At 38.6% G+C, this 26,530-nt stretch overlaps 2 protein-coding genes across 3 annotated transcripts in view; both read right to left on the reverse strand.

The window, feature by feature from the left end:
- Nucleotides 1-26,530, reverse strand: part of LOC128572817 (zinc finger protein 726-like) — a 255,683-nt gene that overhangs the window by 121,570 nt on the left and 107,583 nt on the right. The window lies entirely within an intron of this gene.
- LOC128572811 (zinc finger protein 595-like) overlaps nt 4,634-26,530 on the reverse strand; it is a 240,244-nt gene continuing 218,347 nt past the window's right edge. For both annotated transcript variants that reach the window (XM_053572921.1, XM_053572920.1), the window contains exon 4: nt 4,634-10,689. In XM_053572921.1, coding sequence (XP_053428896.1) covers nt 7,898-10,689 — 2,792 coding nt within the window. In that variant the 3' untranslated portion in view covers nt 4,634-7,897. The remainder of the gene's footprint in view (nt 10,690-26,530) is intronic.

Below are 26,530 nucleotides of genomic sequence, written 5' to 3' on the forward strand. Positions count from 1 at the left end.
TATGTCTTTTCTCTATAATTTTAATATTGATCACTAACAAAAAGAAAAATATATTCTCTACCCACTTAATATTTTTGCCTAATTTTCACATTTCTTGTATTTATTTTGATTGATCTAATTTTATTGTAGGATTTTAAATGTAATATAAGTATTGCTATTTGTGAGACACTTGTCATATATATTTTTTGGTGATAGAGTCTCACTCTCTCACCCTGGCTAGAATGTACTGGCATCATAGCTCTTAGCAAACTCAAACAGTTGAGCTAGAACAATCCTCTTGCCTCAGCCTCCTGAGTATCTGTGATGACAGGGGAGCACCACCACCACCCTTGGGTAGTTTTTCTGTTTTTAGTAGAGAAAGGGTCTGGCTCTTGATCTAGCTGGTCTTGAACTCCTGAGCTCAAGCAATCCACCTGCCTCAGGCTCCCAGAGTGCTAAGATTATATGGACAAGCCACCATGAGTGGCCACATTAGTTTTATTTCATTTACAGATTTTTCTTGACATTTTACACTGGGATTATGCAATATTTCATGATATAAATATACTGAATTTTTATGTAGGAAAAATAATGGTACTTGGCTTTCTTTTCATATATTATTTTATATTAAAACCATGAGATAAACATTCATGGTTTTCAGCATTCAAAATTTTAGATAATTGTGAATTTTATCCAATACACTCAATTTAACTGCATGTGTGAATTACAGGTCTGGTTTCTCTTTATTTCTTCTTCATCCCCATCTTGAACTTCCCAAACCCACAGCTCTCATTGTAGTTGTAAGATAGCATTTTATCATCTCAGTAAATGAGAAAAATTGAATAATGATAAACTGGAAATAAGTTTGAAAGGAAAACAATGCCTAAATGTCCACTAAAAAAAAATTTTTTTTTTATTGTTGGGGATTCATTGAGGGTACAACATCCACTAAAATTTTTAATTTACATATTACTGTTGTGTTTGGACAAGAAGTTTAAGAGTAAGAATTATTCAGCTACAATATAGACCAAGGCTGACGTTTTATGAAATAGGCCTCAGTACTGATCTGAAACTGATATAAATAGATATCAGTTAACTATAGTTTGGAAAACAGTAAGTAAAAGAAACATGAAGAGCAATATAATCTAGTCTTTAAAAAATGTGTGTATTGGGTGGTGCCTGTATCTCAGTGAGTAGGGCGCTGGCCCCATATGCCAAGGGTGGCAGGTTTGAATCCAGCCCCGCCAAACTGCAACAACAACAAAAACAATAGTCGGGTGTTCTGGAAGGCACCTACAGTCCCAGCTACTCAGGAGGCTGAGGCAAGGGAATTGCCTAAGCCCAAGAACTGGAGGTTTTTGTGAGCTGTAATGCTGCAGCACTCTACCAAAGGCGACAAAGTGAGACTCTGTCTCTAAAAAAATATATATATATATATATATTTGTAAATTCATGGAAATGTGTGTACTCTAGAAGAACAAACACTGTTAATAGTTTCTTCTATGAAGAACAGTCATAGTCAAAGTACACCCCATTGGAAGCTATGTACTGATGCCAGTGCCTAATGTACCCTTTAAGGAAATTTTGGAACTCTTTTCTTTTCTTTGAATGTCCATTGAAGTTGTTGTTGTATTAACCTTGACATTCTGAATGTCAGTAAAATGTTTTTGTTTTTTTTCAATATTTCCTTTGTCTTCAGGGAACAAAAATGTCATAGGGATAAGAAGGGTGTTCCAATACAGTTATTTGTCCACTGGCTAAATACTCCCTCACATACATTGTCATGCAAACTGGTGCATTGTGATGATGCTAGACCTGTGAGGTGGTGGCCAGGAGTTTTGGTTAAAATTGTCCTCTTTCCCTATTGACATTTCCATGTTCTGCTATGCTTCTCACAGTCAGCCAAAGATTTTGACAGCCTCTCACAGGGATTTGTGTAATGTTTTCATTAGTTTTGCTCATTATTGGCTGTCCTAACCTATCTTCATCAGTGATGCTTTCAATCCTCTCAGAAAAATGTTCAATCCATTTGTAAACTGCCATTTTCTTTATGGTCTTATGACAATAATCTTGGACCAACTTGTCCCTGATTTCACTTCTGCTCTTGCCAAGTTGAACAAGAAATTTCTGAAAGTTTGTTCATTACTCTAATTTAAGCCACGATATTCTCACAACACACAAAAAACAGCACCCAGCAAAACAAAAGCACATGCCAATGAAAACACCACTGTGAGAAACTCATAAACCAAGGTTAGAAAACTTTGCTAAGTTGTTTGTACAGTGCAACCACTGTAAGCATATGGTGGTAAGTTCACAAACTTAATTTTAAGATCTCAAATAAATTTCTTTATAATTAGAGATTAAAAAGTGTTGTTACCATTTGGTATTTGGTTAATAAATTGACTTTCGTGTGTATTTGTAGCATTTATTTCACAGCACAAATTCCTTGCAAGCCAAGAGAAAAAAATGAACACAAGAAAATCACCGCCACTACATGTGAGATGATTATCCTTAGAAGATAAGAAATGTAATTAGTGAAAACTAGTCAGAACCCACCACTGCTCCAGTTCACTTTAGGAAACTTAGCATCTGACAAGTATTACTTCTCTCCTTGCCCAAGATCCTATTTGTGCAAGTTTGCAATCAAGTGGAAAATGGACTCAGAATGGAACATGTATCCCTGAGATACAGGCAGAGAGACACAGACTACTAAACAAAGTAATTGTCCACTAAATGTATAATAATCCAAAGAATATAGGGTTAGTTACCATCAGATGAATGTCCAGTACTACTCCATTTACAAACTTTAGGTGTTGGACAAGTATTCATTCTGTTCAAGACTTCTTGATGAAAAGAATAGAAGCGTTATTTGCAGATTGGTAGGGCCTTGTTGACCCAGTCTCATAAATTTGTTGATCAAAAGGGCAATGTCTATTAATGCTTCATGTTTAAGATGTACATAATTTGTTCTTGTGGTTGAGCTTCTGGTTTTATGTAGACCTCAGAGTGGTCCTGAGGGCCTTCCTACTGGTACGTTCTTCCCAGATAAAGAAATTTACCTGGATGTTGATTTCTGCTGGCTATTTTCCTCATCCTGGACGTGGAGTAATTCCTACCAGACATGTTCTTGCAGTACCTTCATTGGAAGGCTATTGTCTTCTGGAGAAAGGTAATCTGAGTGTATAATTTAGACATGTGCCTCCCCAGTAAGAGAATGAGGAAGTCAGATGACCTCTTTCTCTCAATTCAGCATGTAAGAGGTTTAAGCCAGAATTTGTATTCCAGCTGTCCTGTCACTCCTGCTAGAGAACCAGTTGTTCAGTAATAGGAAAAAGTGGAATATTAAGCACTAAATATGTAGCCACAGCATTTATTAGAAAGTCTAGGTCTACAGCTTTCTGTAAGTAGTGGAGAAAGTGATGACTACCCATTGGACTGGGCATTTCTACAGACATTGGGCCAAATTGTTGCTGTCCAGAAAGGCATCATTGTCACAGACTAAGTGTTACCTGCAGACAAAGCTGTGCACATTCTCAGGTGGTCAGAGTTCTCTGGGCTCTGCATTTTTCCACCTAGAATTACAAGGTAAGATTCCAGTGCCAGGTGTCATCCCTTAGCAAGCATGTACTTAACTTGTACAATCAATTCCTAGGTTCCACACTTACATGTGTTTTGGTACCTCCTTTTAGCCTTTGTCTCACCAAGTCCTCTTGCTCAGATGACCTCCCTGTCTGCCTGATTATTACCAATAACCACAGTGAAAGACCTTCCCATTGATTCAGCCTGAGAGGAGTCTGGAGTCTCTTCCTGGATCTTTTTCAAGAAGTCTGTGAAGAGGTTTAATACAGACCATTCGCCTCCACTTGAGGGGTGGCTAACTAGAGCTTTCTTAAAGCCAGGAGCAGAGCAAGGCCATAGGTATATAAAAGATTACCCAGCAATGCAGCAGGTGAAAACTCAAGTGGAACCAGTTTCTTTGACTGAGAAGGTCACAACTCAGAAAGGGCAGAGCAAGAAAAGCAGGGAGTGCCCAGTTTGTCCCACAACCAGAAATAGTCCAGTGTGGCCAGAATCCCCACTTATGTGAAAGAAAAACTTATGTGGTTGATCAAGTGTGGCAAGAGTTATGCATACATGTTCTGTCATCTTATCTCAGCAGCACAAAGCCAAGAGGTGTGGGAAGTGAATTAAAGACCCAGAGGAAGGAGGGAAAATGTCAGGTAGCTGAGAAAAAGCAGCCAGTTTTTTTTTTTGTTGTTGTTCTTGTTTTCAGATAGAATGTCACTATGTTACCCTCAGTAGAGTGAGGTAGCATCACAGCTCACAGCAACTTCAAACTCTTGGGTTTAAGCAATTCTCTTGCCTCAGCCTCCCAAATAGCTGGGACTCAAGGCTCCCATCACAACCCCTGTCTATTTTTTGTTGCAATTGTTGCTGTAGCTGCGCTGGGTTGCGTTGGAACCTGCAATCCTTGGTGTATGTGGCCTGTGCCCTAACGACTGTGTACAGCCGCCGTACTGAGGCTAAAAGACAAAGTTGACTCCTTTTTTTCTTTACTTCAGTGTCAAGAGAATAACTGATGACCTTTATTAGTGAAGACAGTTTAATAATCTTGATCTCAACATCCATAACTAAGCAGATGCAGCTGCAGGCAAGCAGAAGAAAATAAGAGCTAGTTTTTTTGTTTGTTTTTTAACTCTATAGTGGCAGATTGACGTGGAATACTTGATGTATTCAAGAAATACACAAGTAATCTGAAGAAGCTTTAAACAAAGTCTGATAACAAAAAGAAGACTTTATTGTTTTAATTAGAGATTCCCTTTTCAGTCAGGCCAACTTGTTCACATGCAAAATGTTTATTAATTCACCTTTACAAATATTATGCCTTACTTTTAACATACGGAAGCCGTACGTTTGTCCCAAATTTTTCTTCTTCAACCATGACTTACTTTACGACAAATACTGTTATATTAGGTTTTGTCCTATTCAAAATTCTCTCTCCTCTTAATGTTCCTCACATATTCTTCATATGTGAGGGTTTCTTTCATATTCATGTTTTCTTCACATCTCTCTCCTACATACTGGTTCCTTCTTGCTTTAATTTTTTTCTTTTGAAAGAAAATTTTAACCCAGCCACCTCATTTCGTTCTAAGGCCTAAAAAAGGAGCCCTGCAAATTTAAAGAATTTAGGTCTCTAACCTGAAGTTAAGACTTCATCCAAACAATAAGGTAGGGAAGTTGGAAAGCACTAAAGGGATAAACAGAAACATCATCAGCCAGTGAGAAGAGGGACTTCAGAGCACACAGTGGGTTTTATTTTACCTTCCGTTCTAAAGACAGATATAGGAGAGGGAAACAGGGGCCCTAAAGATCTAGGGAGAGCAGAGGAGTGGCTCTAATGTTATGTCAGTTTGTTTACTGTGACAGAGACAGACAGCTCCCCAACAATCAGCCACCCCTGCATCAGAAAGTAGACCTTGTACTGAAGCTGGAGCGTGTCCATCAGACTGAAAGAGTGATGGTGAATGCTGGTTCAGGGATTTCACAGTGTCTGGAAGGAGAGTGTGAACCCCCATCTCCAGGAGAGGGCAATGTCACTACCAGTGCATCTCTCTATGTCAATACCAGTGAGAGCATGGTCCCAGCAGAGTCCCATTCCTGAGCCATTTCTTGCTCCAGCAACAGTCATCGTGAGGGAAGGGCTCAGGCCTGGTTTCTTCTTGCCTGAGCCTATCAAGGAACTCTGTCCCTGACAACCTTCTTTCCTAGTGGTGGCAACCATTTCAAAACTTTCTTCTGTTCTTGGGGCCTGCTGCTGGCCTGGCTTTCTCTCACTGACTCTTCCTCCCCACTCTGGTTATCAAGACCTTAAGAATCTGGTTGTGCAGCCTGAGGCAACTTTTTAAGCATTTGAATATCAGGCCTAAATGGGGGATGAAGTGCATTGTGGAGACAAAGTAAAACAGATGAAGCAGGGGTACATAAGGAGCTATATTACCTGGAAAGCAAAGACAATGTGAGACGTGTAGGTGGAATAAGTAATATGAGCAGGCAGAGTGAATTAACAATGGTTATCATTCTATTAACATATCTTGCCAAAGATGTGATTTTCCTCCCAGATTTTGGCACCACAAGGTCACACATGAGGACAAGGTGTCAGGTGTATGTTCTCTGCTTTTTTGTTCCAGGTGCCAAAGAATGATTACTGGTATCAAGACAGGGGAACAAATGAGCAGAATAAGTAGATACATGTATGCAAAAGATCCAAATTTATTAGGGAATAGTACTGTCCAGAGAACATCTTTCAAGTGGAGAAGACTCTGGGTGTAGTAAGATGCTTTTCTTTTACATAGATTTTCCAATTCTATGTTAAGTGGTGTGGGGATAAATATTCATGATTTTTCTTGGAAAGGGGGAAAACTTCCAGAAAGGAGCGTCTTTCCATTTTCTATCCCTCTAAGGCAATTTCCAGAAATTATCATAGTATTTGTTTAGTGTGATACAACTGGTGTAAATTGCACTGCGTTAATGAAAATAGGTCACTTGAGCTTACAGTCACATTACTTGAACCCATGCTCCAAACATCCCTTTTTGTGTCCTTGGCCTTATCTCCACATTGTGGCCTCTCTACCTCTGAGAGTCATTTTTGTAGAGCAAAACATCAGTTTGCTTTTCAGAAGACTTCTTGAAATGCCAACTTGTCTTTCGTGGAAGCCCCCACTGCTCATTTTGTTGTTCTTATGATGGACAAAGGATCTTCTAGTATCATCTGACCCTGTCTCTTCTTAGCCCTATCTACCAGGACAAACACAATTTTAAGGCTCTGAGACATGACTGACACTTGTAGAGTATTTCTTTCATATCAATTATTAAAAAAGCATGAGAAATATTTAAAGACATTGTCACATTCTTCACATATATATGATTTCTCTATGAATTCTGCTATGTACTGAAATGTGTGAAATGTACTGAATCCTGCTTATAGGATTCAAAACTCTCTTCACATTTGTCAGGGATTTGTTATATATTTTTCATTTATACAATGGTTTGGGCACAAGTTAAACATTTGTCATGTTCTTCACATTTGTAGTGTTTCTCTTCAACATGAATTCTATTGTGTACAGAAAACTGTGACTACTAGCATTAGGCTTTTCCACATCTTCATATTGTTACATTATTTCTCTGGGATAATTTCTCTGATGTTTACTAAGTGCTGAAGACCAGTACAAACCTTTGCCACATTATTCAAATCTGTAAGATTTCTCTCCAATATGAATTTTGTTATGTATAGGAAGGTTTGAGTTCCAGTTACAGGAATTGCTGCACTGTTGACATTTGTGGGATTTCTCACCAGTGTGAATTATTTTGTGCTTAGCAAGTTATCAACACCAGGTAAAGGTTCTACAACATTCTTCATATTTCAAGGGTTTCTCTCCTATATGATTCATTTTATGTACAGATTTGAACATGAGATAAAGGGTTTGCAACACTGTTCATAAGGTTTCTTTCCAGAATGAATTATTTTATGCACAAAAAGTTACATATACAGATTAAAGGCTTTGTCACATTCTTCACATTTGTAGGGTTTCGCTCCAGAATTAATTCTTTTATGTTCAGAAAGGCCTGAGTATTGATTAAAGGCTTTGTCACATTCTTGGCATTTGTAGGATTTGTCTCAAGAACGAATTACTTGATATACAGAAAGGTTTGAGTACTAGGTAATGGGTTTAACACATTCTTGACATTTGTAAGGTTTCTCTTCAGAATGAAATATTTCATGTTGAGAAAGGCATGAGTACTGGTGAAATGCTTTACCACATTCTTAACATTTCTAGGGTTTCTCTCCAGAATGATTTGATGTCTATAAAGATGTAAGGGTTAAAGGCTTTGCCACAGTGCAGATATTTGTAGGGTTTCTCTAAAGAATGAATTCTTTGATGTGTAGAAAGGTTTGAGTACTGCTTGAAGGCGTTGCCACATTGTTGACATTTGTAGGGTTTCTCTCCAGAATGAATTCTTTGATGTGCAGAAAGGTGTGAGTACCGGTTAAACCCTTCGCCACATTTTGACATTTGTAGGGTTTCTCTCCAGAATGAATTCTTTTATGTTTAGTAAGGTCTGAATTATTATGAAATGCTTTGCCACATTGTTGACATTTGTAGGGCTTCTCTCCAGAATGAATTCTTTGATGTACAGAAAGGTATGAGTACCAATTAAAGACTTTGCCACATTCTTGACATTTGTAGGGTTTCTCTCCAGAATGAATTCTTTGATGCTCAGAAAGTTGTGAGTACCGGTTAAAGGCTTTGCCACATTCTTCACATTTGTAGGGTTTCTCTCCAGAATGAATTATTTGATGTCTAGAAAGGTTTGAGTACCGATTAAAGGCTTTGCCACATTGCTGACATGTGTAGGTTTTCTCTCCAGAATGAATTCTTTTATGTACAGAAAGGCCTGAGTAATGGTAAAAGGCTTTCCCACATTGTTGACATTTGTATGGTCTCTCTCCAGAATGAATTCTTTTATGTTTAGTAAGGTCTGAATTATTATTAAACGCTTTGCCACATTGTTGACATTTGTAGGGTTTCTCTCCAGAATGAATTCTTTGATGATTAGTAAGGGATGAACTAAAAGTAAAGGCTTTGCCACATTGTTGACATTTGTAAGGTTTCTCTCCAGAATGACTTCTTTGATGTTCAGAAAGGTATGAGTACCGGTTAAAGGCTTTGCCACATTCTTGACATTTGTAGAGTCTCTCCCCAGAATGAATTCTTTCATGTGCAGTAAGGGATGACCTAAAAGTAAAGGCTTTGGTACATTCTTGACATTTGTAGAGTTTCTCTCCAGAATGAATTCTTTTATGTTTAGTAAGGTCTGAATTATTATGAAATGCTTTGCCACACTGTTGACATTTGTAGGGTTTCTCTCCAGAATGAATTCTTTTATGCTTAGTAAGGGATGAACTAAAAGTAAAGGCTTTGCCACATTGTTGGCATTTGTAGGGTTTCTCTTCAGAATGAATTCTTTTATGTTTAGTAAGGTCTGAATTATTATTAAATGCTTTGCCACACTGTTGGCATTTGTAGGGTTTCTCACCAGAATGAATTCTTTTATGTTTAGTAAGGTCTGAATTATTATGAAACGCTTTGCCACATTGTTGACATTTGTAAGGTTTCTCTCCAGAATGAATTCTTTGATGTGTAGAAAGGTTTGAGTACCGGGTAAACCCTTTGCCACATTGTTGACATTTGTAGGGTTTTTCTCCAGAATGAATTTTTTGATGTTCAGAAAGGCCTGAGTAATGGTAAAAGGCTTTTCCACATTGTTTACATTTATAGGGTTTCTCTCCAGAATGAATTCTTTTATGTTTAGTAAGGTTTGAATTATTATTAAATGCTTTGCCACATTGTTGACATTTGTAGGGTTTCTCTCCAGAATGAATTCTTTGATGATTAGTAAGGGATGAACTAAAAGTAAAGGCTTTGCCACATTGTTGACATTTGTAGGGTTTCTCTCCAGAATGACTTCTATGATGTTTAGAAAGGTATGAGTACCGGTTAAATGCTTTGCCACATTCTTGACATTTGTAGAGTCTCTCTCCAGAATGAATTCTTTCATGTGCAGTAAGGGATGACCTAAAAGTAAAGGCTTTGGTACATTCTTGACATTTGTAGAGTTTCTCTCCAGAATGAATTCTTTTATGTTTAGTAAGGTCTGAATTATTATGAAATGCTTTGCCACATTGTTGACATTTGTAGGGTTTCTCTCCAGAATGAATTCTTTTATGCTTAGTAAGGGATGAACTAAAAGTAAAGGCTTTGCCACATTGTTGGCATTTGTAGGGTTTCTCTTCAGAATGAATTCTTTTATGTTTAGTAAGGTCTGAATTATTATTAAACGCTTTGGCACATTGTTGACATTTGTAGGGTTTCTCACCAGAATGAATTCTTTTATGTTTAGTAAGGTCTGAATTATTATGAAATGCTTTGCCACATTGTTGACATTTGTAAGGGTTCTCTCCAGAATTAATTCTTTTATGTTTAGTAAGGTTTGAATTATTATTAAACACTTTGCCACACTGTTGACATTTGTAGGGTTTCTCTCCAGAATGAATTCTTATATGTCCAGAAAGGTTTGAGTACTGCTTGGTAAGTTTATCACAGTCTTCATAGTTGTAGTGTATACTTCCACTATCAGTACTCTCATCGTTACAATATTTTGATCTGAGATTAAGACATTTGCCATCATTTTCACACTTGTAGAGTTTCTCTCCAGTATGACGTCTCTTATGCTTAGACAGGCTTGAGTCAGATTTGAAGACTCTGCTACATTTGTATTGTTTTTCTCCTTTATAAATTATCTTAGGTTTAGTAACATGTGAGTGTGGGTTAGAGGTTTTCCCATACTTTATAAAGTGGAATGTTTTCCCTATTGTATGTCTCATCTTATTTCTACTTAGATCTGACAATTGTGTGAAGGCTTTCAAACATTTACTACACTGGAAGATTTTGGTATGGGTAGTCATTAAACATTGGTCAAGTCCACTGTCCAATACTTTCTGCTGCTTACATTCAGACACATTTGCCAAGTCTTCTGTTAAGTTTAAATTGTCAGGGGCACAACTTCGATATCTTCTCAGGAGGATCTCTGGGAATAAAATATTTGTGTCAAAATCTTGCAAATGCTCTTGGTCAGGATGGTTAGATATAGCTGAAAGAAATTTAAAGGACAATTTAGCCACTGACCTTTTATCAGAATTGAGTAAATATATATTACACATTTTATCGTGACAAGAACATTGGGAAGATGGCATAATACCATACATAGGCACTAATTATCTTAAAAGTAAATAAATATTGCATGTATACACTGCATTTTGGGGAATTCTAAGAACCAGGTAGGAATTTGCAGCACAGCAAGTGAGCAGAAGTTGTAGAGACAGCATAGAGCTTGGGTGCATTGGCTCATGTTTGTAATTCTAGAACTCTGGGAGACTGAAGTGAATGGATCACTAAGCACAGGTGTTTGAGATCAACCTGAGCAAAAGTGGACCCTATTTCTAACACAAATAATAGCCATGCATGATGGCACATGCCTGTAGTACCAGCAATTCATGAGGCTGAGACAAGATCTCTTAAGCCCAGAATATTGAGGATGCTATGAGCAATGGCAACACACCACTCCACCTAAGGTAACAGAAGCTTAGTTCCAAATAAAGAAATAAGTCAATAGATAAATAAATTTGTGTGTGTGCACATATGTAATTATAAAATGTAAAGAACAGGGTGGTGCCTGTGGCTCAAAGGGGTGGGGCACCGGCTCCATGTGCCGGAGGAGGCGGGTTCTAACCCAGCCCAAACGTGCACCAAAATATATATATATATATATACATACATACATATATGAAGAACAGAAAGAAATTTGTCATATTTACCTACCAAAGACTATTCCCCATCATAATACAGCATAGTGAAAATGAAAGTAAACTCCCAAATCCCAACTTTCTCCTCAAAATAAAAAGAGTGACACCAGTGTTAATACTTCTTGTTTGCAGGGCCTTTCTAGAGAAAAGTTTCTGTCTCCCAAGATCAAGGGTGCTGAAAGGAGTGGTGCTATAGTTTGTAAGACAGACTGTAGGTGATGAAACCAAAGGTAAAATATTGTTACAGCAGCAGAGAGACTCCAAGACAAAAGACAGATTCAGGTACAGCAAGTCATCATAAGCTCTTTGGAGGAAATGTGGAAAAATGTTTCAAATAAAAAATAACCACACACTTCCACAGGCAAAACACTATCAGAATGTAATGGTCCTTGCTATCTTAGTACAATGTGTGTCCGAATCTTGCAGGATGAAACCATATCACAAAGTTTGTGAAAGGTGGCTTTTCTCATCCTCAAAAATCAGTGAAAGACTCTAACATGTACAAAATGTCAAGGTGATATAATTCAAAGAAACAAAAGAAATAATCTGGAATCAACCATAAAATATAAAAATGTCAAAATTACCTTAACGTTATCTGAATAATGCTGTGTCAACTAAGTAACATCAAAAAAATGAAGATATCAAAGAAAAGAAAAGCATTAATGAACAGAAATTCTGAAGTTGAAGAACACAATGAAAATGACTGAGGAGTCTCAAATCTAAGGAAAAAAAGATATAAAATATACCTAAGCTCACCATACTCTAGCTAGGAGAAACAGAGAGTCCTGTAACAGACAGATGAAGATCAAGGATCGAAAGTCACACACAAGAAAAGAATCTTGAAAGCACCAAGAGAACATAGACATGTCATCTCTAAGCATTCTCCTGTGAGAGTACTAGTGGAGTAATCAACACAAACTTCCACATCAAAAAAATGTTGGATGATATAGTCAAAGTGCTGAAAGAACAAAAACTTGAAAGCACATATATGATATTCGGCAAAACTGCCATTCTAAATGAATAAAAAATAAATATTTATCATGATAAACAGATGCTAAAAGCTTCCACATAAGAAATGTCAAAGGGGGGCAGTGCCTGTGGCTCAAGGAGTAGGGCACTGGCCCCATATGTAAAGGGTGGCAGATTCAAACCCAGCCCCTGCCAAAACAAAACAAAACAAAGAAAGAAATGTCAAAGGAAGGCCCATTCATTCACAATGAAATGATGGTAGATAACAGTACTAAATTATGTAAAAATATGGCTCAGCGCCTGTAGCTCAGTGAATAGGGCACTGGCCACATACACTGGGGCTAGTAGGTTTGAACCCAGCCTGGACCTGCCAAACAACAACTGCAAAAACAACAAGAAAAAAGAAATAGCGAAATGTTCTGGCAGGCGCCTGTAGTCTCAGCTAATTGGGGGGCTGAGGTGAGAGAATCACTTAAGCCCAAGAGTTAGAGGTTGCTGTGAGTTGTGACACCACAGCACTGTACTCAGTGTGACACAGTAAGACCCTGTCTCAAAAATAAATAATGGGCTCAGCACCTGTAGCTCAAGCAGCTAAGGAACCAACCACATACACCTGGGCTGGCGGGTTCGAATCAAGGCCGGGCTACCAAACAACAATAACGGCTGCAACCAAATAATAGGCAGGAGTTGTGGCAGGCGCCTGTAGTCCCAGCTACATGGGAGGCGGAGGCAGGAGAATCACTTGAGCCCAGGAGTTGGAGGTTGCTGTGAGCTGTGATGCCACAGCACTCTACCCAGGGCGACAGCTTAAGGCTCTGTCTCAAAAAAATAAAATAAAATAAAATAAAAAATAAATAACTCTGGGAAAGATAACTAAGTACACCTATGTGAAATGCTGCATTGTTATAATGATGGTGCACGAAACATTTTTAATCATACTTAAGAGTTCAAAGACAAAAACAGAAAGCACTAAACTTTGGGACTACATGTACAATGATGGGTCTACACATACAATATAACAAGATGTAATCGCTGACTTCAATAAAATAATTGAGAACACATGTAAAAAAAGGAACAGTTAAAAATAAAAACTAATAATAGCTGTTGTTACCAGTTTAAAATATATTTTGAAAATGTGTAATTGCTATGGTAGCTACAATAAAAATACCTATAATCACACAGTCAAATAATAAAAAAACACAATGCATGTTACGACACATATCAATGAGACAGAAATGAAGATAGAAAGGGGAAAACAGATGCAAGAATCTAAGGGAACAGGTAATAAGTTCTCAACAGTAAATACTCTCTTTCAAAAATTATGTAAATATTCATGGACTAAATGTCACAATCAAATGACAGACACTAAATAAAGATAGGGATTTAAAAAATAAAAAAAACAAGATCCATCTATATACTATCTAAATGATACTCATCTTACAAGTAATGATAAAAATGGAATAAAACATTACAGGACAGAGTCTCAGCGGCTGTAGCTCAGAGACGAGGGTATCAGCCACACAAACCGGGGCTGGTGGGTTTGAACCTGGCCAGGGGCCTGCCAAACAATAATGACAACTACAACCAAAAAGATAGCAGGGCGTTGTGGCGGGTGCCTGTAGACCCAGCTACTTGGGAGGCTGAGGCAAAAGAATCGCTTAAGCCCAACAGTTTGAGGTTGCTGTGAGCTGTGATGCCACCGCACTCTACAGCCATCGCACTCTACGTAGGACATAGTGAGACTCTTGTCTAAACAAAAGAAAACAAAAAAATTGCCGGAGAGAAAGATATTTAATTGAAATATTCATCAAAACAGAGCAAAGGAGATTATAATAATAAGATATGTATATGTAAATACATGTGTGTGTCTGTATGTGTATATACACACACATGTGTTGAGACAGAGTCTCACCCTGTTGCCCAGGATACAATGTCATGGCATCAGCCTACCTCACAGCAACCTGAAACTCCTGGGTTCAAGCAATCCTCCTGAATCAGCCTTCTGAGAAGCACGGACTAATGGTGTCTGTAATGACAGTCAGGTAATTTTATCTTCTATTTTTAGTAGAGATGGGGTGTTGCTCTTACTCAGGCTGGTCTCCAGCTGCTGAGCTCAAGACATCCTCTCATCTCAGCCTTCCAGATTGCTAGCAGTATAAATATATGCCCCTATGCCCAGCCAGGGCACAAAATATTTTGAGGCAAAACCTCTCTTATGGGGTGGCGCCTGTGGCTCAAGGAGTAGGGCGCCGGCCCCATATACCGGAGGTAGCAGGTTCAAACCTGGCCCTGGCCAAAAACTGAAAAAAAAAAAAAAAAAAAAACAAAAAAAACCTGTCTTATTTCATAAAATATACCTTAAGTCAAAATTTCCAGAAAAGGTAAAGAATACAAAATAATAATACAAAGGCTTATTTGTTAGAAGCATATAATTCCTTTTTATTATTTTGCATATATATAAAATACATAATGAAACAAAATGTAGGACAGATTTACAACCCTCATGTACACAGCCAAATGAAGAGCTATTTGCACACACATTTATTGCAACATCATTCGTATAATTCATTAGGTGAAAGAAACCCACATCTGCCTCAAAATATAAATGGGGAAATATTATTTAGGATATATAAATAATAGAGTGTTACTCAGCTTCTAACAATCAGGAAATCTTCTAACATCTCTAATAAAGATAAATCCTAACATTATCATAAATGAAGTAACACAGGTTCTCCCAAAAACCAGATACATTTGAATAAAATTATATAAAATAATGAAAGTAAGGCCAGGTGCAGTGTCTCATGCTTCTAATCCTACCAGTCTAAGAGGCTGAATCTGGTGGACTGTGTGAGCTCAGGAGTTCAAGACCAGCCTAAGCAAGAGTGAGACCCTGTCACTAAGAATAGCCAGGTGTTATGATGGGTGCCTAGACCCAGCTACTTGGGAGGCTGAGGAAGAGGACTGCTTGAGCCCAAGAAACTGAGGTTGCTGTGAGCTATGGTGTCACTGCACTCTACCAAGGGTTACAAAGTGACATGCTGTCTCAAAAATGAAAAAAAATGCAATAATGAAATTAGTTACATTTGTAGAAACAGAAGAAAAATAGAGTAGTGTTTATAAAGGACCAGACAGTAGGGAAAATGGACAGCAGTTTTGCCTATATTGAATTTCAATTGTGCAAAATAAAAACGTTCTAGAGACGTATTTTGGTTTTTCATTTTTTTTAGAGAGAGTCGCACTTTGTCGCCCTGTGCCCAAATGATTCTCTTGCCTCAGTCTCCAGAGTAGCTGGGACTATTAGGTGCCAGCCACAACATCCTTTTATTTTGGAGATGGGGTCCTGCTGTTGCTGAGGCTGATCTCAAACCTGTGAGCTCAGAAAACCCACCCACCTTGGCCTCCCACAGTGCTAAGATTACAGGCATGAGCCTATTTTTAGAGGCAGGGCCTTGCTGTAGCTCAGACTAGTCTGGAACCCGTGAGCTTGGGAAATTTGCCTGGCGGGGCCTCCCAAAATACTGGGATTACAGGTAGAGATGGGGACAGGCCCTAGAGACGTATTTTTGCATAGCAATGTCAATATGCTTAACACAACTGTATAATTAAAAATATTAAATTGTCAAATTTACGTGATTTTTAGTTATTTAAATTTTGAGAGCAATAAACCCAGTTAGCTCTCCCAAATGTTATGTGTTTTTTACAAGAAAAAAATAAACAAAAATACCAAAAATAAAGGTACATACAGTAAATATGGCCTTTCAAAAATTATCTTCATATTACACAAATGATTCATACAAACACTATAAAGTCACTGACAAATGTGTTAAATTTAAGAGAGCTTTAATAAGCATTCACCTACAGGTTAAAATAAACATTGGGAAGCAACAGAGAGAAAATGTACTATATGTGAACGAAAAGTAAGTAACATATAGGTAAACAAACAGAAAGAAAATGAAATTGCCAGTACACACACAGTTGATTTGTTTGTTCTTAATGTTGAGTTGAATACTACTGTATTCATACTACTGTATTCATACTACCATACAACATTATAATGTACAAAGTGTCCCAAGTAACTTAGGAAACTGAGGATATATTTTATATTTTTAATATTTTTATTTTAACACACAGAAAAAACGTGATGGAAAATTATGGTATGAATATTTTGTAAATAGTGATACATTTAGCTACAATTCCCATTTCCCCTATGGATGCATGTCTGGCAAATTTGGGGATATTCTGTAGAGGTAAAAACTACAAACAAAATTCACTGATGTGAGGTGACCTACTTCAAAAAGTTAAAAAGAGAAGTGGAGCAGTGGCTCATGTCTGCAATCCTAAATCTCTGGGGGGAAGAACCAGGTGGATGGCAGGAGCTCACTGATATTTTTCAAAGAAGAAATATAAATAAATGACCAACAAAGATTTGAAAAGATGCTTAAATTACTAATTATTGGAGAAATGCAAAGCAAAATCACAATGAAGTGTTTCATCATACTCACAATGAACACTAAAAAAAGTTTATAAAGGTTATACAGGGATTAAAGATGGCGGCTGAGTAATAGCTTCCCTGCAACTGGGCACAGTGAGTCTGGGGAAATAAGACTCCAGGCATCTCTGGCTGGTGGGATCTGCCCATACTCTACCCTTTGAGAATATAGGGAGCGAGCAAGGGACTTCTGGACCCCAAGAGGACAAAAACAGTGGAAAACTGTCAAGTGGTTGCATGTGTCTCATCGACCAAATCCTGCCAGCAGCTGTAAGTACAAGCAGCAGTGAGATTGCAAACCAGAAAGGCCTTACCTGTGAACTGTTTTGGTGTTTTTGGACTTGGCACTCAGATGAACTGCCTTGGGGAGAGCTTGAGCAGGAGTGCGGAGAACTTTGGGCATTGTCTGGGGCCCCAGACTGAGCCACTGAGCTGGGCGCAGAAAGCCATTGTGAGAAAACTGCCTCAGCAAGCTATGCCCTCAGGATCCAAGAGCAGGATCGGGTGGGAACTAGTAACCTAGTGACTGGGCAGCCTAAAGGTTGGGACTGAGCTGCCTTACAGCCTTAATCCTGAGGGACAGAGTGAGCCGGTTTTGGCACACATGTGCCTCGGGCTATTACGCTGGGTAGAGTGCCATGACGTCACAGCTCATACCATCCTCAAACTCCTGGGCTTGGCACCGCCCGGACCTCCATAAGAGCTGTGCCATGACCCCCCACCCACAACCTGCACCCACCAGGCCTCTGCATGCCCTCACCAGGAACTGCAGGAGCCACGGAACACTGCGTGCTCCCTCCTGTGTCCACCCAGCCTCCACACTAGCCCACTCATCTGGCCAGGGACTCTGGTAGCCGCGTGCCCTCTAGAGCCCTCCCTGCCTCTGAGCAGAGCACTTCTCCTGGCCAGAGACTGCTGGAGCCTTGAGCTCTCTGTGCCAAAGTCACTGGGCGGCAGGCACTCCCAGAATCGTGTGAAACACCTCCCGCCCTGTTGCTGGATCCGAGTGTGTCACACACTGGAGCTGCTTGCACAACCAGAACTCCCTAGCTGGGGCAGCCCCAGAGGAACTACACAGGGTCACTCCCTACAAAGACCCAGCAACAACAGAGTGATCCCGCTGGAGTCTAATCTTGGAGAGACACTTCCCCAACTCTGAGGATGGCCAGAGGCAATGGTAAAAAACAATCATGAGGTAAAATCACCAGAAAAACTCTGACAATATGAATAATCAGAGTAGATCAACTCCCCCAAGGATCAATGGGGCAGACACAGCACAAGATCCCATGCACAAAAAAATATCTGAAATGTCAGAAATTAAACTCAGGATCTGGATAGCAAATAAGATTGAAATAGAATCGAAAAGATATCTCAAGAATTCAACGGATTCAAAGACCAAATGACCAAAGATTTTGACACATTGAGACAAGAAGTTGCATCCCTCAAAGATTTGAGAAACACAGTAGAATCCATCAGTAACAAAATGGAGCAAGCACAAGAAAGGATTTCTGACATGGAAGACAAAGTTTTCGAATGCTCCCAAACTCTCAAAGAGGAAGAGAAATGGAGGGCAAAAACAGATCACTCGCTCAGAGAGCTCTGGGATAATTCGAAGAAAACCAATATTTGTCTTATAGGGATCCCTGAAAGCCACGAAGTGGCTTCACAAGACACAGAGTCTTTTTCCCATGAGATTATGAAGGAGAACTTTCCAGACATGCCAAGTGATTCTGAAATTCATATAGCAGACAGTTTCAGAACTCCAGCATGACTCAACCCAAATAAGACATCCCCCAGACACATCATAATCAATTTCACTGAAGTTAATATGAAGGAGAAAATCCTGAAAGCTGCCAGACGAAAAAACCCCATTACCTACAAGGGGAAGAATATCAGAATAACTGCAGATCTCTCTGCTGAAACCTTTCAAGCTAGAAGAGGATGGTCATCAACTTTTAATCTCCTAAAACAAAATAACTTTCAATCCAGGATCCTGTACTCAGCTAAACTGAGTTTGATTTATGACGGAGAAATTAAATACTTCAATGACATTCACATCTTGAAGAAATTTCCCATAACTAAACCAGCTCTCCACTATATTCTTAGACCTATCCTCCATAAAGACCAGTGTAATCCTCCACCACAAAAGTAAACCCACCCAAAAAATTTTGATCAAATTCCAATTTCCACAGTTGCAAAAGGATTAAAAATGTCCACCGGTCTCTCAAAAGGCTTATCAATATTCTCAATTAGTGTGAATGGTTTAAATTGTCCTCTAAAGAGGCACAGGTTGGCTGACTGGATACAAAAACTCAAGTCAGATATCTGCTGCATACAAGAATTGCATCTTACATTAAAAGACAAATATAGACTCAAGGTGAAGGGATGGTCATCTATATTCCAGGCAAATGGAAAGCAGAAAAAAGCAGGCGTTGCAATCCTGTTTGCAGACGCAATAGGCTTTAAACCAACCAAAATAATAAAGGATAAGGATGGACACTTCATATTTGTTAAAGGTAATACTCAGTATGATGAGATCTCAATTATTTTATTTTTTTTTGAGATCTCAATTATTCATATTTATGCACCCAACCACAAGGCACCTCAATTTATAAGAAAAACTCTAACAGACATGAGCAACTCGATTTCCTCCAGTTCCATAGTAGTTGGAGATTTTAAAACCCCTTTAGGAATGCTGGATAGATCCTCCAAAAAGAAGCTAAGCAAAGAAATTTTAGATTTAAACTTAACCATTCAACATCTGGACTTAACAGACATCTACAGAACATTTCATCCCAAAAAAACTGATACACATTCTTCTCATCAGCCCACGGAACATACTCCAAAATCGACCACATCCTAGGCCATAAATTTAACCTCAGCAAATTTAAAAAAATAGAAATTATTCCTTGCATCTTCTCAGGCCATCATGGAATAAAAGTTGAACACAAGAACAACAGGAACCTGCATACCCATACAAAAACATGGAAGCTAAACAACCTTATGCTGAAGGATAGATGGGTTATAGACAAGATTAAGAAAGAAATCACCAAATTTTTGGAACAAAACAACAATCAAGACACGAATTACCAGAACCTCTGGGATACTGCAAAGGTAGTCCTCATAGGGAAATTTATAGCACTGCAAGCCTTCCTCAAGAAAACGGAAAGAGAGGAAGTTAATAACTTAATGGGACATCTCAAGCAACTGGAGAAGGAAGAACACTCCTACCCCAAACCCAGCAAAAGAAAAGAAGTAACCAAAATCAGAGCAGAACTAAATGAAATAGAAAACAAAAGAATTATACAACAGATCAATAAATACAAAAGTTGGTTTTTTTTAAAAGATCAATAAAATAGATAAATCCTTGGCCAACCTAACCAGGAAAAAAAGGAGTAAATGCTCTAATTTCATCAATCAGAAATGGTAATGATGAAATAACAACAGACCCCTCAGAAATTCAAAAAATCCTTAACGAATACTACAAGAAACTCTACTCTCAGAAATATGAAAATCTGAAAGAAATCGACAAGTACCTGGAAGTACGCCACCTACCAAGGCTTAGCCAGAACGAAGTGGAAAAGTTGAAGAGGCCTATATCAAGTTCGGAAATAGCATCAACTATACAAAATCTCCCTAAAAAGAAAAGCCCAGGACCAGACGGCTTTACGTCAGAATTCTACCAAACCTTTAAAGAAGAACTAGTACCTATACTACTAAACCTCTTCCAAAATACAGAAAAAGAAGGAATATTACCCAACACATTCTATGAAGCAAACATCACCTTGATTCCCAAACCAGGGAAAGACCCAACAAGAAAAGAAAATTATAGACCTATATCACTAATGAATATTGATGCTAAAATACTCAATAAGATCCTAACAAACAGAATCCAACAACACATCAAAAAAATTATACACCATGACCAAGTCAGATTTATCCCAGGGTCTAAAAGCTGGTTCAATATACGTAAATCTATAAATGTAATTCAGCACATAAACAAAGTAAAAAATAAGGACCATATGATTCTTTCAATTGATGCAGAAAAAGCTTTTGATAATATCCATCATCCCCTCAGGATCAGAACACTTAAGAAAATTGGTATAGAAGGGACATTTTTTAAACTAATAGAGGCCATCTACAGCAAACCCACAGCCAATATAGTATTGAATGGAGTTAAATTGAAATCATTTCCCCTTAGATCAGGAACCAGGCAAGGTTCCCCATTGTCTCCACTGCTCTTTAACATTGTCATGGAAGTTTTAGTCATTACAATTAGGGAAGAAAAGGCGATCAAGGCTATCCACATAGGGTCAGAAGAGATCAAACCTTCACTTTTCGCAGATGATATGATCGTATATCTGGAAAACACTAGGGATTCTACTACAAAACCTTTAGAAGTGATCAAGGAATACAGCAATGTCTCTGGCTACAAAATCAACACCCATAAATCTGTAGCCTTTATATATACGAACAATAGCCAAGCCGAACACACAGTCAAGGACTGTACTCCTTTCACAGCAGTGCCAAAGAAGATGAAATATTTGGTAGTATACCTAACAAGGATGTGAAAGATATCTACAAAGAGAACTATGAAACTCTAGGAAAAGAAATAGCCGAAGATGTTAACAGATGGAAAAAGATACCATGCTTATGGCCGGAAAGAATCAACATTTTTAAAATGTCCATACTACCCAAAGCAATATATAATTTTAATGCAATTCCTATTAAAGCTCCATTGTCATACTTTAAAGATCTTGAAAAAATAATACTTCGTTTTATGTGGAATCAGAAAAAAACCTCGAATACCCAAAACATTACTCAGCAATAAAAACAAAGCAGGAGGAATCACGCTACCAGACCTGAGACTGTACTATAAATCCATGGTGATCAAAACAGCATGGTACTGGCACAAAGCAGAGAAGTAGATGTCTGGAACAGAATAGAGAACCAAGAGATGGATCCAGCTACTTACCGTTATTTGATCTTTGACAAGCCAATTAAAAACATTCAGTGGGAAAAGATTCCCTATTTAACAAATGGTGCTGGGTAAACTGGCTACCAACCTGTAGAAGATTGAAACTGGACCCACACCTTTCACCATTAACTAAGATAGTCTCTCACTGGACAAAAGATTTAAACTTAAGACATGAAACTATAAAAATACTTGAAGAAAGTGCAGGGAAAACTCTTGAAGAAATCGGCCTGGGTGAATATTTTATGAGGAGGACTCCCCAGGCAATTGAAGCAGTATCAAAAATACATTACTGGGACCTGATCAAACTAAAAAGCTTCTGCAAAGCCAAGAACATAGTAAGTAAAGCAAGCAGACAGCCCTCAGAATGGGAGAAAATATTTGATAAATGTCTAATAACCAGAATCCAGAGAACTCAAATGTATTAGCAAAAAAAGAACACGTGTCCCCATTTCAGGGTGGGCAAGGGACTTGAAGAGAAACTTCTCTAAAGAAGACAGACGCACAATCTACAAACACATGAAAAAAAGCTCATCATCCTTAATCATGAGAGAAATGCAAATCAAAACTAGTTTGAGATATCACCTAACCCCAGTAAGAGTAGCCCACATAACAAAATCCCAAAACCAGAGATGTTTCGTGGATGTGGAGGAAAGGCCACACTTCTACACTGCTGGTGGGAATGCCCACTAACACGTTCCTTCTGGAAGGATGTTTGGAGAATACTTAGAGACCTAAAAATAGACCTGCCATTGGATCCTATAATTCCTTTACTAGGTTTATACCCAGAAGACCAAAAGACACAATGTAACAAAGACATGTGTACCAGATATTGGTACAGCCCAATTATTGCAGCCCAATTCATAATTGCTAAGTCACGGAAGAAACCCAAGTGCCCATTGACCCATGAATGGACTAGCAAATTGTGGTACATGTATACCATGGAATATTATGCAGCCTTAAAAAAAGATGGAGACTTTACCTCTTTCATGTTTACATGGATGGAGCTGGAACATATTCTTCTTAGCAAAGTATCTCAGGAATGGAAGAAAAAGTATCCAATGTACTCAGCTGTACTATGAAGCTAAATGATAGCTTTCACATGAAGGCTATAACCCAACTATTGCACAAGACTATGGCGAAAGGGCCAAGGAAGGGGAAGGGGGGGGAGGTTTTGGTGGAGGGAGGGTAATGGGTGGGGCCACATCTATGGTGCATCCTAGAATGGGTATGGGTGAAACTTACTAAATGCAGAATATAAATGCTTACATACAGTAACTAAGAACATGCCATGAAGGCTACACTAAACAGTTTGACGAGAATACTTCAGATTGTATATGAAAGCAGCACATTGTACCCCTTGATTTCACTAATGTACACAGCTTTGATTTAACAATAGAAATAAATCAATTGAAAAAAAAAAGGTTATACAAAAAGTGGACGCTTTGGGGGTGAGCCCAGTGGCTCACGCCTGTAATCCCACCACATTGGGAGGCTGACGTGGGCAGATGCTGGATCTCAGGAGTTGGAGACCAGCCTGAGGTACAGCAAGACCCCGCTTCTAAAAAATAGCCTGGTGTGGTGGTAGAAGCCTGTAGTCCCAGCTACTAGGGAAGCTGAGAATCACTTGAGCACAGGGCTGCTATGTCAGACTCTGTCTCAAGGAAAAGGAAGTGGACACTTTTTGAAATGTTGGTGAGGAAAAATGCTGCAGACAATATTAAAATGTAAGAAGGTTTCTTAGAAGACTAAAATTAATTTTTCCCAAGTGCTTATTTTACATAGTATGAATTATCATATTCTACAAAGTTCATATTTTTTATTTGGAAATGTAAGGCTTTTGATTGCCTCTAAAGGGTGAATTAAACCTATTCAGGTTTTGTGAAAATAGCAACATATTGATAACATAATAAAACTATCTTTATTGTTTTGAAATGTGTATTTATTAACATTTTCTAATAAGTACCTCATATTGATAATAAGTATCTCATATTGATATGATCTCATATCTGGGCATATATCCAAAATATATACTCAGAAGTTTGACACCAACCCAAGCAACACTAAGACCACGTTCTACACTAAAAGAATAAAATTATATCCAGGAGTTGTGGTGGGCATCTGTAGATCCAACTATTTGGGAGGCTGAGACAGGAGGATTGCTTTAACCCAGGTTTGGAAGTTGTTTGAAGCTGGAACTATGCTACAGCATTCTAGCCCAGCCAACAGACTGAGGCTCCAACTCAAAGAAAAATTCTCTTTTCTAGGACAGTGAGTAGGGACCAAGCCACCTATACTGGGGCTGGCGGGTCTGAACCCCACCCAGGCCTGCTAAACAACAATGACAACTGCAACAAAAAAATCGCCAGGCATTATAGCGGGAACCTGTAGTCCAGCTACTTGGGAGTATGAGGCAAGAGAATCACTTAAGCCCAAGAGTTTGAGGTTGCTATGAGCTATGACGCCAAATGAGTCTAATGAGGGTAACACAGTGAGACTGTCCCAAAAAAAAAAAAAAAAAAAATATTTTCTTTTCTAGATAATTACAATTTCCACTGTGACTGTGGATTGATCCAAAGCACATTTTTTTCTTAATATTAGTTAATACTTTATTGACTGAGAACAGTTATATTGAATATTTTATGTAGGATATGGCAATAAACTTTGATGGATAATGTACAATTTGTCAATATGAGGTACTTATTAGAAAATGTTAATAAATACACATTTCAAAACAATAAAGATAGTTTTATTATGTTATCAATATGTTGCTATTTTCACAAAACCTGAATAGGCTTAATTCACCCTTTAGAGGCAATCAAAAGCCTTACATTTCCAAATAAAAAATATGAACTTTGTAGAATGTGATAATTCATACTATGTAAAATAAGCACTTGGGAAAAATTAAAATATAATTTAGATACAGGTGGAGGAAAGTGATGACAATTCGCTTGATTGTCTTTTTGCCCAAAGTAAACTAGAACTTTAAAGTGAGCTTTTTAATACATATGGAATGCCTACTCATTATCTAAATTATTTGTTACATAAGTTGAAATTCTAACACATAGTTCTGAATATTTAAATCTAAAATTACAGAAAATTGGATACAGAATAAAATGGAATGTGAAAACATATACAGAGACAGTAAAATCAGCAAGACGGTAGAATAGAAGTCCCATGTTCATGTCTGCCCCCCCATGGTAACAAATTTGAGGGAGCCATCTACAAAGAAAAATGTTTTAATGACACCTGAGCACAGTGACTCACACCTGTCATCTCACCTACTTAGAAGCTGAGGTGAGAGCATCACATCAGTCCAACAGTTTGACAAGCCTAGGCAATATAGTGAGACACCATCCCACAGAAAGTGGTTTTAGGACAGCTTTAGGATCCAGGGAGAAGGCTGTGAAATTCTCCTAATGTTCTCAAGAGGGGTCATTTAGAGAAGGATTAGCATCATTTACTTGCAAACTAACAAACCCTGGTCTTGGTTACTGCCTGGAGAATGGCCTACTCCACTTGGTCCCACTGAGAATTCTGAAGTGACTATGTGGTCACCTCCAACTTCTCCTACCCATGATCTGGGAGTGGTTCTACCCACAGAGACCTGGAGGAAGATGCACACTCATGACCATGGAGACAGGCCTGCAGATCTAGGTATTGTGTGTATGTGTTTATATAACTATTTAACACTAGAACCTTCATAGTTGGCCATCTCCGTACATTGACCACCTCCTTAAGTTGACCTGATGCTCATAGACCAGACACGCACCACATGTGTGTATTGGTACAGCAGGCCTAGTCCCTTATGATAATCACCTCTGTATGTTGACATGTTTGATTACAGTCCCTCGGGTGGTCAACTTAAAGAGGTTCTGCTGCGTGTATGTGTGTGTGTGTGTGTGTATGTATGTATGAATAAGCACATCCTAATCCAGAGGTAATTATAAAAAAAGAGTTATTTTGTAACAACAGAGACATTAATATATTCTCAGGAATTCCCTAAACTCCCTAATGACATGGTATATTTAAGAAATGTAACTACTGGGCGGCGCCTGTGGCTCAGTGAGTAGGGCGCCGGTCCCATATGCCGAGGGTGGCGGGTTCAGGCCCAGCCCCGGCCAAACTGCAACCAAAAAATAGCCGTGCGTTGTGGCGGGCGCCTGTAGTCCCAGCTGCTCGGGAGGCTGAGGCAAGAGAATCGAGTAAGCCCGAGAGTTAAGAGGTTGCTGTGAGCCGTGTGATGCCACGGCACTCTACCCAAGGGCGGTACAGTGAGACTCTGTCTCTACAAAAAAAAAAAAAAAAGAAATGTAACTACTGGATATGGGGCCTCTTATCCTAACACCCAGGGAGGCCAAGGCAGGTAGACTGTTTGAGCTCAGGAGTTCAAGACTAGCAAAAATTGCAAAACTGGCCAACAGAAGTGGAGGCGGCCTATAGTCCCAGCTACTTGGGAGGCTGAAGAAAGAGGATTGCTTAAGGCAAAGAGTTTACGGCTGCTTGAGCTATAATGCCATGGCACATGACTCTGCCTCAAAAAAAGAAACAAAAAAAGGAAATACAGAGAATAGATACCTATAATGTATTAAGGCTGGCAATTAGAGCACAAAGAAATTAAATTATTCATGACAGTCCATATAAAAAGAAAATTTTGAAGTTAAATAACATTAGATTTTCTTACATTTAGGGAGAT

Source organism: Nycticebus coucang, chromosome 20 (genome assembly GCF_027406575.1).
Source record: "Nycticebus coucang isolate mNycCou1 chromosome 20, mNycCou1.pri, whole genome shotgun sequence".
In the NCBI taxonomy this organism is placed as follows: Eukaryota; Metazoa; Chordata; class Mammalia; order Primates; family Lorisidae; genus Nycticebus; species Nycticebus coucang.